At 35.5% G+C, this 13,061-nt stretch overlaps 1 protein-coding gene across 3 annotated transcripts in view; it reads left to right on the top strand.

Annotated features, from left to right (window-relative positions):
• The window catches only part of PPP1R12A (protein phosphatase 1 regulatory subunit 12A), a 116,467-nt gene that overhangs the window by 75,473 nt on the left and 27,933 nt on the right, over positions 1-13,061 (top strand). For 2 of the 3 annotated variants that reach the window (XM_027896085.1, XM_027896083.1), the window contains exons 9-14: positions 1,029-1,150; positions 3,560-3,775; positions 4,561-4,655; positions 7,640-7,762; positions 9,612-9,773; positions 10,219-10,395. In XM_027896085.1, the coding sequence (XP_027751886.1) occupies positions 1,029-1,150; positions 3,560-3,775; positions 4,561-4,655; positions 7,640-7,762; positions 9,612-9,773; positions 10,219-10,395 (895 nt within the window). The remainder of the gene's footprint in view (positions 1-1,028; positions 1,151-3,559; positions 3,776-4,560; positions 4,656-7,639; positions 7,763-9,611; positions 9,774-10,218; positions 10,396-13,061) is intronic. The other variant, XM_027896086.1, reaches the window with a different exon arrangement.

Below are 13,061 nucleotides of genomic sequence, written 5' to 3' on the forward strand. Positions count from 1 at the left end.
GAAACAGGACAAAGAAGGAATGAAGCAAATGGAAAGTCAGCGCTCTGGAAGGCAAGTCCCTGCCTCAGCTCATTCTGGTGTCCAGAATTCCTGGCTGGGTTCTCTGTGCGGTTAATCACTTCTTTGAACTCAACATACACCGTTATCCGAGAATAAGTATTTCACTTTGAGTTAGCACCTATCTTCTTTAGTTCAAATTATTTGTTACATAATCGCACAATCAAAGAGTAGTCAGGGCTGGAAGGGACCTCTGTAGATCATCTAGTCCAACCCTCTGCCAAGGCAGGGTCACCTAGAACAAGTTACATAGGAATGTGGCCAGGTGGGTTTGATTCCCTCCAGAGAGGGAGACTCCATGCCCTCCCTGTGTCTGCTGCCCTCAGTGTGAAAAAGTCCTTCCTCATGTTGAGGTGGAACTTCTTGTATTTTAGTTTATGGCCATCTCTCCCTGTCCTGTCACTGGGCATCACTGAAAAGAGTCTGGCACCATCCTCTTGGCACCTACCTTTGAGATATTTATATGCATTAATGAGATCAGATTAGATGCCAACCTACCTCCTACCATTACATTTTTTTATGCTCATTAGCCAGCTACTAAAATACAGGCTGTCTGGGGAGACTGTGGAATCTCTGTCCCCAGAGGTTTACAAGATATGTCTCATCAAAGCCCTGAGCAACCTGGTCTGTAGGCAGTATTGACCCTTCTTTGAGCAGAAGGTTAAGTTAGGTGATCTCCTGAGGTCACTTTAAGCTTGAATGATTCTGTGGTTTTGTCTCTGCATCTCTGAGTGGTAACACTTCCTGCATACAAAAAAAAAACCCATTACATGCATGACCTTTTAGAAAAAAAGGTGGACCTGGCTAAGATACAAATTGAGAGTGATGGGGAAAACACTGAGGAATAAATAATAAAATGCTGTTTGTAAAATTGACTGTGAAATTTGTTTGATAGAAATTCTACTCTGTGTGTAGAGGTGAAGAAATTGTGAAAGAAAAATGAAAATTAAAATCTTGAAAATATTTTGCAGATAAGACCAAAATGTTGGCAGCTAATAATGCAAATACCACAAGTACACAGTCAGCATCGGTAGCTGTGACGGCGCCTTCAGTAGCTGGTGGTCAAGGGCCACCTACATCACCTGTTAAGAAGGTAAAATATCTTTTTTGTGATTTTCCATTTCTTTTCTTCTGGGTAAGCATACATTTTTTGATTCTAGTGTAAAGAGTGGATTGGGTTAACCAAAGTGAATTGGTGAAATTATGCACAGATTCTTAAAATATTTTGTGTTCTTCTCCAGAAACTGTGGTTTGTGGTTTTTTTAATTTTTGAGTGGTTTTAATTCTCAACTGGGATCTAAAATACAGAATCACGAAGTAGCTGAATGTAAGATTCTCCTAAAAAAAAAAAATCTGTTGCACACTGAGTTGAGTTCTTGTTTTTTCTGAAGCTAAACTTCATCTTTTGAAAGTCTTTTCTATGTTGGACTCCTCCAAAATTTCTAAAAGCTGCTGTTCTACTGTCTCTCTGTGCCTGTATTTGTGCAGCATAAAGTACTGTAGGTCTCATCCCTGCTTCAATATGGTTAGGACCTCATGGAAGAGCTAGATAATTAGGAAACATTTTCTCAATGGACAGCTCGAAAACACACCTAGCAAAGCCATGTTGCATGCTTGAAGCTTTTTACAGCTTGTAACTTTACATGACAGGTTAATTTGAATGAACTTTAATTTGGCTTGTCAAAGGAAAGATAGGTATGCCTGGGGGAGAAATTACAGTAGATAATAATGCATACTCAGAAGATGGTACACAACTGAAACTTTCAGAATATCAGAGCAAACTGGATAGTAATCTTGTAAGTCTTCATTTGTCAATCATTACAACTTTTCTATATGCATCATAATGAAAGTGTAACCCACTACTGATGCTTCTGAAAAGCATGTTCAGGAGAAATGGTAGCTGTGATATAATGAAGCCACAGTAGAGGGAAAACACATACTTCTAGGGGAATAGTATGTAGTGTATTTAGCTCCTGGGAGCTTACTGGGGTTGTATTTTCATACTCACAATAGAATCTAATGATGATTCATCTTACACAGTATCCTTTAATTTAACAGATGCAGTTGTGTGATTAAATGAAAAGGAGGTTATTGTTATAGGAAGAAATAAGTTTGATTTTAAGCTGAATTATAACCTCTTACAAATCGTTAATATGCTGTTGTAATTTTATTATGCAATAATTAATGGTTTATGTTTTGATCTCAAAGGTAAAAGGTGCAGTTTAAAAGTAAACTGTAGTTATTTTCCTACTAATATATGAAAAGCTCAGAGCCTTCTGTAGCAACAAAATAAATGCTCATTTATATCGAGACTGATTATTGTGTAACTTAGCAAGTACATGTGCTCTAGAGGAGTAGTTGAAGCTTGTATCAATGAACAAAAAGGCTTTAAAGCGTTTTTACTAATGACGGTAAAGCAGCACTGTATGTGTGATCTTTCACCTACTCTTGCACATGCCTTTTCAGGTTTATACCATCTGTGCTACTGCAGCTGCTCTTCTGCTTTTACACCATAGATGGCCAAACCATATGTTACACACAGGTGGTGCAGATGCAGTGTACTAAGGTTGAATTTGGGTTTTCTTCAGTCTACATGGCATTCAATAGTGCTGTTCTCTGACTGTGGGTACTGAAGTAAAGCAAGTTTGGGAGGGTAGCTAAGCTACCATGGGATGTGATTAAAGGATATGAATGATATAGGATAAGAAGATAAGGGGTATGTTAGTATGAATCTTTCCATGTTCTCAACAGTGTGAGGATTTAGGCCATGGACCTTGTTAGGTCATAGGCTTTGTTGTTCTCTTCTATGCAAACTGTAATTCTGCTTCTGAATGAGCTAAACTTGCTGTGTTTAGCAGGAATCTGTTACTAAGGTTTTAAGTGTCTTACTGCTTTTGGTATTTTGTGCTGTAACGAAGACCTATGTAACATAAACATAGGAGCAAACTATGTGGTGTTAAGACAACTTTCTGTTTCTGTTTTCCATTCTTTCAATCTTCCTCTTTGTCTTGTCTTAATTGGCTTTAGTATGATTTCATTCCTCCTATCATGCCTATCGTGGAGTCAGTAGATCCTGCATCATGGAGGCAGGGCTTGCGCAAGACTGGCATTGTTCTTGTGCCCAGTAAGGGTGAAAAATCTATGGTGAGGTTCTTTGTGTGCACAGGTTTATGTACAGGTTGCAAAATAACATATTTAATCAAAATGTTAATACCTGATTTGCATGTTTCTAAGTTTGCATCTCAAGTTCACAGTGTGTATTACAAAGTGTGGGTTTTCCTAAGCTAACTTTTAGAGGAGTGGTGTACCTTGACCAGTCTGACATTTCTTACCTCATTGACTAATTTAAGAGAAAAAGAGGTTGCCTCTCATTACAACTCCCCTACGAATTTGGTACTCATGGTTATTAAAAGCAGTTGTGTTCTGAAATCTCCGCAAGGAGCATGAATTACCACAGGTAATGTAAACTAATAAAATAAATTCATTTTCATGTGTGTTACAGTTTCCAGCATCTACAACCAAGGTTTCTCCCAAAGATGAAGAGAGGAAAGATGAGTCTCCTGCTTCATGGAGGTTGGGTCTTAGAAAAACTGGTAGTTATGGTGCACTTGCAGAGATTACTGCTTCCAAAGAAGCTCAGAAAGAAAAGGACTCTGCAGGTGTTATGCGTTCTGCTTCAAGTCCTAGACTTTCCTCTTCATTGGACAACAAAGAAAAGGTAGTAGTATTAAGTGTAAAACAGCATTTTGAGGAATTTATATAACTTTCTTAGTATAGATGTTTATAATGTATTGTAAAAGTAAGATTGTAGTACACAGCTATTCTGTACTAAAATTCCAAAAAGTTAAATTGCGGAGCTTTTGTGTAGCATTTCTTAATGTGTAATATGCACCTTCATTACCTAGTGATCTGGAGTACAAGTCTGGCATTTAACCCCATTTTAGGACTTGCAATGCTGGTAGTAGTTTTTACACTCTGGGGACGTGAGAGGTTTGATAGTTTTGGTCTCACTTAAAGAGTGATGTTGAAAGAATCTTATAAACAAAAGAAGTCCCTTTTGGGTTCATTTTCATTTTGTAGTGATTTTCTATTTACGAAATTAAGCATGGATACGCTGAACCACTGAAAAAAGTGTTGTTTAGGTAACTGAACAACACAGAACTTGTGGTTCTGTTTCAATTACAAGTATTTCTGTTTTAAAGGTTATGAATAATAATCTGCTCTACTGTATAAAAATACTGAACCAGTTGCTTTCAGTTATCAGTGTTGGAATTGTACTGCCATAAAGCAGAAAAAAGAAATTGAGTCACCTCACTGGAATGAAAACATTAACAGTTTCCTTTCACTGCCATAGTCTTTATGATATTTTACTAAAGCTTAAATCTCATTTGTATCATCTGGTCACAATAAATACAGCTGAAGCTGTCAAGGATGATGACTTTCTAAACAATTAGTAGTATGATCAATAGTAGTAACACTTAATAGAAAATACGTGTCTTTCAGGAGAAAGATGGAAAAGGAACTCGACTTGCATATGTTGCACCTACAATACCAAGACGGCTGGCCAGTACCTCTGACATTGATGAAAAAGAAAACAGGTGATTCTGAAGTTACAATTTCTTTTAAATATAAAATTACTTGATTTTAGAGTGGCTGACAAACTTAACGTATTTTAAGACAATGCTAATTTGTAGCATCCTGCTGTATATATTATGCTAATCCATGTGGTAATCCAGTTCCTGAAGGTTTTTGATCATGTAAATTATAATGACCCTTCTTAAAGTCCAAATTATTCTGTGACAAGAGCAGAACTGGGCAATGAGTGTTGTCTTCTTGGGGAAGAAAATAAAATTCAAAATAAGAAGTCCTAAACTTGTAAGCTACTCAAGGGTGCTAAAAGTATTTTACTGCTTTATCTTGTCACGAAGTGCTGCTACTGGGCTCCATTATTACTTTTGATAATAATAAAATGATATGTTTGTTATAGTCTTTCCTTCAAACCATGTTGTGCAGCAGCAGTAGAGAGATCATAGTTAGGTTAGAGCCATTCTATTGTTCTTGTTTATATGTTGACCTTTCATCATCTTTAGTAGATTTTCATTTTCTTTGCTGATACTTCTTCTATAGCTTTCAGTACAAAAGAAAGAGGTGTATAGGCTTCCTACCTGTTAGGATTTGGGTACTTGCATGTTGTATTTACATTGTCAGAATGTAATATGACCTTACCTTAACATAACTGTAACTTAACCTTCCCATTTTTCACTTCTGCTGGGACATTTTCTTGAATTACTGTAGAATGCATAGTACAGAACTTAAAGGTCTTCCTAATGCCGTGCTTTTTGTTGGATAATGTCTGGATAGCTGAATGTAGAATGGCCTGAACTGAAAATCCTCTAATTGCTCAAAATGTGCTATTGTATTCCTTGTCTATAAGACTGATAATTTCTTTATGCCTGAAGAGGAGTATCTTTGTTGCTACTCTTGAGAATGGTTTGGTTCAGTGCAAACACAAGGTAAATACTGCTTTCTCTTATGCTTGTGGGAAATTGCTGAAGTTTAGTCTCTGGGTGACAAATTCTGTTTTGGAAGAGGGTTATCCCAGATCTCATGCTCCTCTAAAGTGCAGTGTAATTTGTTAGCATCTCTCATTTTACTTGACCAGATGCTTTTTAATCTGTATTTCTATAATGGGACAGTTTGGAGTTTCTGTTTGTGCTGTCGTTCTCTGGAGCACTGTATTCTTTGAGACTGAATTGGCCAGTTTTGGTTTGTTTATACAGGGATTATTATTATTCAGTTTTTATTCTTTTGAGATCTTTTCGAAAACTTGTTCTCTAAAAGTGTCTTAAGTAGAAGATACCTAAGGATTTGGACAAACATTTCTTTACAGTTTTATTTCTTAGAAGCTGTTACTGGTTGTAACAAAGGGATTAAGTTTTCCTTTTGTTGAGATTTATTTGTGTCCTTGATGTGCCAGTCTTAACCATCATGCCTTATTCACAGGCACAGTTCCAAAAGTGGTTGTCAGCAATAACAGTTTTTCTCATGTGGATTGGCTTAACTGCAGTCACCAGTCTCATTTGTCCCAGTGCTCACCAAACAGTTGATTTTTCTGAGAACTTTCTGTATGCCTTGGGGTACCAGAGATGAAGCCTCCTTTTAGGCCAGACTGTTTAGGCACCAGTACTTTGCCTAGTGTATGTAGAAAACCCATCTTGCCTGCCTAAAGCCATAAGAGATTTTTGACAATTATTCTGACCTTGTTTACGTGTAGAATTTAACCATCTGCCCTACAGGTACCTTAATAAATTATGAAGGTTTCTGCCTTTGTCACAGATCTTTGTCCTTGTTGCCTGGCTTAATGCCAGGTTCTGCTTCTACCTATCTGAACACCTACTTGTCTCACGTATCGATAACGTAGTGTAATCCAGCTGACATCCTGAGGGATGTTAGCGATGGAAATGACTGTGAGTGATGGAAATGACTTCAAGATGAATCCTAGCTGGGCTTTTAGGATGACAAATCTCAGACACCCAGCCTCAGCTGAGTAGCCAGAGCTTCAGCAAAAGTTTACTGTGTCTTGGCAAAGTGAAACCTTGAGTAATTATGAAAAATTTCTCATGCAGCAGGACCTTTCTGTGTAAGATGATATCTCACTACATTTCTCTTTGCTGGTAAAAAATAACACTACATTGTTATTATTTCATCATTTTCTAAAGTTGTTTCCAACTGCAGAAGTGCTAGCAAAATTTTTGTGCTAAAAGAGGTGCATTCTGATGGCCAGAGGTATCTGAACATAAAATACATCTTTACAAAGTTTTATTTTCTGTACTCCTGGTTACCTTTTATGCATAGTTTTGTGAAAGACATAGGGATTTTCGCTTCTGTCTGAACTTTACTTCAAATCTTTAACTCACATTTTTATTAGAAATTCAGTTTTTGAATCTCAGTATCAGTTTTTAGCATAGTTTTTCTAAGTAGATTTTTGCAAGGTTGTTTCTTGCTGCTATGAACTGCAACAACAGTCTGGAAATTCTTTACAACTAAAGTCATGTCAGCTAGTGATGCATGGCAGACCACTCAGGAATGACTACTGCAAGCCTGTTTACACTAGTCTACAGTATCATGAGTTCTGAAGGCTTGTCAGCTTTTCAACTTCTTATAATATCAAAGAATGAAAAATCCTGGTAAATCAGCTATTAAAAAACCCAAGCAGTTTCCCCTTTATTACACTGGATAATCTCAGGGGCAAACAGGTAGATATTTTTTTTTTTTTCCTTTCTGAGAAAAACAAAGCCAACAATTGGTCACAGAGAAAAGCCAGCAGTTGATTTTATCCTGGTTAAATCCTCTTTAGCAGTTTTCTTCTGATGCTGCTTTTTCCCAATATTTCTAATGGCGTTAGTAGGAATGTGGTATTTTTCCACAGGGGCTTGAAAATTATTGTCCATAAAGGTAATTTTATTCCTATTTGGTTATGTTTATTTTAAGTGTGTTACCCATGGTTTTAATTTGAAGCTGCTGTTCAGCTCACATCAAGAACAGCCTTCTTTGAGATTGCTAAACTAAAATCTTTTTTCAGAGACTCATCTGCTAGTTCAATACGTGGTGGCAGTTCCTATACCAGGAGAAAATGGGAGGAAGATGTCAAGAAAAACAGTTTGAATGAAGGTCCTACATCATTAAACACAAGTTATCAAAGAAGGTGTGGATTTTCTTTTCTTTTTTTTTTTTGTCAAGCTTAGATGTTATCAAGAAAACAAGTACTGAAATATTTTGTAAGGACAGTTAAAAAATGAATGGTAACATGTTGAAATGTTCATAATAATGGCAAAGTATGTATTGCATGCTGATGTAATAGTTGGGCTGATTTTAAAACTATATCATTTTTACTAACTTAAAGTATTGCAGCAATTGCTGTGTAATTAAAATTATATGCTTCCTTTTTCATATGATTTATATCAGTTTGGGATTAATTTGACTCTTTCCAGATGAGTTCAGTAGTCAAAGATAACTATTTTAAATGTTGAAATAGAAGTAATTCTGCTTGGTATCTGAAAAGAGAGAAAATATTGTCTCTGAATTTTGGTTCTTGCATGACAGTCCCGAAAGTCTTGGGCTGCTCTCCTTAATGGCAAATCATAGCCATACCTACGTTGAATATCAGTATAATAGAATGCATAGATAAAATTAACTTGAATGCAAAGTAAATGATGAAAATATGAAAATAGTTTTTGGGTGTGCTAGTTCCTAACTTACAGGATTTTCTCAGGAGGAATCATATCCTGCAAATATATGCATGATTAACTTTTGTTCATTGTGTAGTTTCAGTGTAGCTATTTAAGTCAAGTTCTTCATTGTAATTAGTGGAGCGATGAATAACTCAAAAGAATAAATAAAAAAAAAAGTTAACTAAGCTGCATATTGATACATGCTGCTGGTGTATGTGGTGATGGATACTCAACATTTTTTTGAGTCTTGACTCAATAAATAATTGGTATTATCAGTGGCCTGTAATTAGGCTGTTTCATACTGCGTAATACATCTTAATTCCTTGATAACCTCCTGCCTTAAAAAAAAACCCTCTCAATTTTCCTAACTTCAAGTTTAGGAAGGATGTTGCTCAGATTTCCTGTTCTAGATAGAAAGTATCAACAGATTAACAGTTGATAGAGAAGAACAATCTTCACATGTTAACTTTTACCAGTATTTACACTCCAGTCTTCAAACAAAATGTGCTCACCACTTCTAAATTGCAAGTTATGCTTTAACAGTGTATTTCTTTGGTTGCTCTTATACTGTTATTTTTCATTTGTCATTCTGAAGTTGATAGAAAAAATTGTCAATTGCAGGATGACAAAGAAGCATCTTTATCCTTAAAGCTTTTGCAATTAGTAACAATGATGCTCTGTCTGTCCTAACTGTGGATTCTGAGATTTAGTCATGGGCAAACATTCTGACCTGGTAGTGCAAAATGTATTCAGCCAGAACCAATGGATAAAAATTTGGAAGCCACTGGGTCTTCTTTATAACTTGAAGAGCGAGGGAATAACCGGAGTGGGAGGTTATTATTTCTGAGAATGATTTAAGTATTTGGGGTTTTTTTAAGTCAGTTCTTTTAATTGGTTTAAAATTATAAGAGGAGTGACATTTTCTTTTCTGACAAGCTGTGCAGTAAAGTTCTGCATTTTCTGAGGTATTCAGTGTGGGTGAAACAGCAGTTTAAAAATGGGACATTGGGGGCCCTATATGAATACTTTAGTAGATGTGATCAAGACAGTCTTACATAAACAAGTGAGATTCCATTCTTCTCCTCCTTGTGTGAAGTAATGGTCAGGACTAAGGGACATGTCTCCTGCCCTCTGAAGTCATAAATTAAAAGTTCTAGTCAAGGAAAAAGTGAAGAAAATGCTTCTTTTGCCCCAGAAGTTTCCAAAACTCAACTGAGGCAGAGAATATATGGGCAGGAATTTATTGGGTCATCCCTGCTTGGTGATATTTTAATGAGCAAAGATAAGTAATAAATGCAGCCTTTGTACATGTCTCTCTTTCAGCGGTTCCTTTGGTAGAAGACAAGATGATTTGATAAGTTCTAATGTTCCAAGTACTGCATCAACAGTTACCTCTTCTGCTGGTCTTCAGAAAACACTGCCTGCCAGCACAAACACTACTGCGAAGAGTACAATGGGTTCTACTTCAGCAGGTGTACAAAGCAGGTAATGGCACCAGCACACTTCGTTTCTTGTGGGTTTTTTTTGTCAGGTCTACTGTGTGCTTATGTATGTGCATGCGTTCTTGTTTAGTAGATTCTGGGGCTCTGGATTTTTTCACTTTCCTGTTAAATTTGTTTTGATTTTGTACAATTTGGCTCAAAAATTGTGAATGGCTTTCTACTGTAAAGTGACAGCCATGTTGGTATAAAAGAATAAATCCAATGTTAGATGTGAAGAATAAAAGTTCAGTCATTGTGAACTGCTAATTCTAATTTATTCAATTTAATAGCTCAAGTTGAGCTTTCGTAGTAGAGACATTTCTCAGTCTGTCTTTTAAAAAAAAAAATCCATCCCTCAATTTACATGTTATTAGTTGTTTAGTAAAGTGCTTTCATTGTTTAGCTGTTTCCTTTTCTCTTTTTTTGTGTTGCTGCGTGTTATGCTGTAGTACCTCAAATCGTTTGTGGGCTGAGGATAGTACTGAGAAAGAAAAGGACAGTGTTCCTACAGCAGTGACCGTCCCTGTTGCACCATCTGTTGTAAATGCTACAGCCACTACCACAGCCATGACTACAGCTACTTCTGGCACTGTGTCCTCAACATCAGAGGTCAGGGAGAGACGGAGGTGTGTAAAGGTCCTAAGAGTAATGTTGCTCTTACACAAAACTTATAACTTTTTTTCTTACTTAAAGGAATGTGTTGGTTACTACAGATTTGGACAATACAGTATGTAAAGCAGTGTTGTTTTCTTTCTGTATATTGAAACAACTAGTAACATGTTTCAATTTATCTAAGAGCTTAGTACTAGTAGACACCATTCATGAAATTTAAACTTCGATGCCATATGTTTTTGACTGGCCTTGGGTTCTCATTTGGTGTGTGGTATTTTCATATTTATATTTCTGTTAATAGATTAAATGAGTCCTCTTAAAAATACCCATAATAGAACTATGTAAAAACACTAATTTAAAAATAATGAGTAATTAATTAATTACTACAAGTACATTGCTGCTGATTGAGCTAGTGTGCCGCTGGCAGTATGCTAATAAGTTATAGCATAGCATTTTTCACCTACTTTGTATGCCTGGCAATTCTGAAAAGAAAGTATTGAACCCAACACATTCTCTTTATATCATTGCATCATTTAGGGTCTCTTCTACTTGAAACATAATTATACAATTGTAAAGGCAATGCTTAAAAGAGATATTCAGTATGAAAAATGAGTAAGAAGCTGATGTAAATCTTATTTTAAGAATACAGTGTGTTTTTCTGTTTACAGTTATATGGAAGATGAGCTAGGATTGGTGCATATTTATGTTTCCATAAAGAGTTGTTTCCTGCTGTATATGGAAGCAAAAATAAGATTGCAAAAGATAGTTAATTCCTGTTAGCTTTCCCTGGGTTCTTCTTCTTCTGGATATTTATAAATGTTTATCCTTTAACCCTTCTGCTGAAATGCGAGTTCAGATTTTGTGTTGCTCCTGTAGTAGTTTTGAAATGTAACTCATGTATCAATGTGTATCTCTGTATGTTCAAGGAGGTAAAGAAGCTATTCCTTATTACACAAGAAACCTGCATTCTTCTGGTTCACTTAAGGCAGCAGCATTTAAAGATTCCTTATAGCTTTAGGCCTAATTGAGGTAGCCTGTTTTCCATAATCTTTCCTTACACCCAAAACTGAAATAACTTAGAGGGAAATGTGGATTATTGATTATGTTTTCATTCTTTCCCACCATAATTTAGGAAGTGCCCACATGTATTAACAACCATAGTCAGAATAGGCCTTGTCCAAAGTGAAATTTGATTGAACCCAACAAATTAAAAGCAAAACCAACAAAATGCATCTTTTTTTATCAAAAATAGTTCAGATTTTAAAATGCAAATGCTATTTTGGTCTCATATCATCTGTAAAGGCAAGAAGTTTAGAATTAAGGCTTTTGCTATCTTGTTTACTCTCATTAGTATGTTTATACTAATGTGCACATACTACACACGCTTTAGATACCTGCAGTTTTGTCTGACTAGGATGACTGTGTAACATACTGCTGTAGAGGCACTCTTCATGTTGTATTAGGATATCCATTAAATCTTAATAACCAACACAATTTGAATAATTGCTGCATGTGAGAAAGTAGTTTTCTAAATATCAGCACAGGCATATGTATCTGTATATATACAGATACATATATGTGTGTGTGTGTGTGTATATTATGTTTATATGCACATGAAAAAATTGTATGTATATTAATTATTACATACTAAATTTTTTCTTAAGTTAAGAGATTGGTTAGTCTGTGGCTATAGACTGAAATTGTGTATTTAGAAAGTATGTTTGACACAGTATTCCAAAGATATTTTAAAAATTAAGACACTATAAACTATTTTTAGTTATGAAGCAGGTAATGGCACATCCTTTAGGAATAGCTGAAGCTATAGTCTTTGTATGATTTTTAGGATTGATTTGGAGAAACAGGGAAGAAAATTACAAACTTGAATTGTTAAATCTTTTTATCATGAAAAATTTAAAGTATTTCAGATTTACTGGGAGGTAGGTGTAGGTACGATAGTTACCAAAAACTAATTTATGTGCAAGAAGCTGTACCAATTTTCAAGCCCTAAAGATTATACTTGTCTGCATTCAAAACCTTTTAGGTGGATAATGTTTCAGGTCACGTTAGCTAAAGCAGCTAAAAGGCACCCTTTTCCTAATATATATAGGGCCCAGAGCTTTAGGAAAATGGAAAGTCAATGAAAAATGCTATTTGCAAGAGAATAGGACAGGGAAATGAAATTATCATAATGTAGGTTTTTTGAGATGTGTCATACAACAGGAGTTGTTTCAACATTTTTAAGTGTAGTAGTTAATTGTAAGTATTTTCCTGTGTTTTAGGGGTAATTAGTTTAATAGAGTTAGAACATAGGTAGTGATACTTCATTTACTGTGTAAATGAAGTTTATTTTTCAGTCTTAGAATGGTTTCAGTATTGTGTTTAGTATGTGCTAAGGCTAACAAATGTATTATTAGATGATCAAACAACTTTTCTTTCCATACATGAATTATTTAAGTGTTAATAGATGATGGCATAATCACTGGCCAACTACTGAATCATTAGCCAATTAATACAGGAAAATAATACAGAATCTGAGCTAAAGAAGCTCAGAGAGGCTTTGTGTTTTAAGCAACCTTTTAGTAACCTTCTGATTTTGCTTCTCAAATTTTTTTTTCTAATTTTCAGCTAATCTATGGGTTTCAAAACAGTGTGAAATTATAGCAGCATTCCTAGAATATTC

The sequence above is a fragment of the Empidonax traillii genome, unplaced genomic scaffold (assembly GCF_003031625.1).
Source record: "Empidonax traillii isolate 1590-97213 ecotype Southwest subspecies unplaced genomic scaffold, ASM303162v1 scaffold477:size924519, whole genome shotgun sequence".
Taxonomy (NCBI): Eukaryota; Metazoa; Chordata; class Aves; order Passeriformes; family Tyrannidae; genus Empidonax; species Empidonax traillii.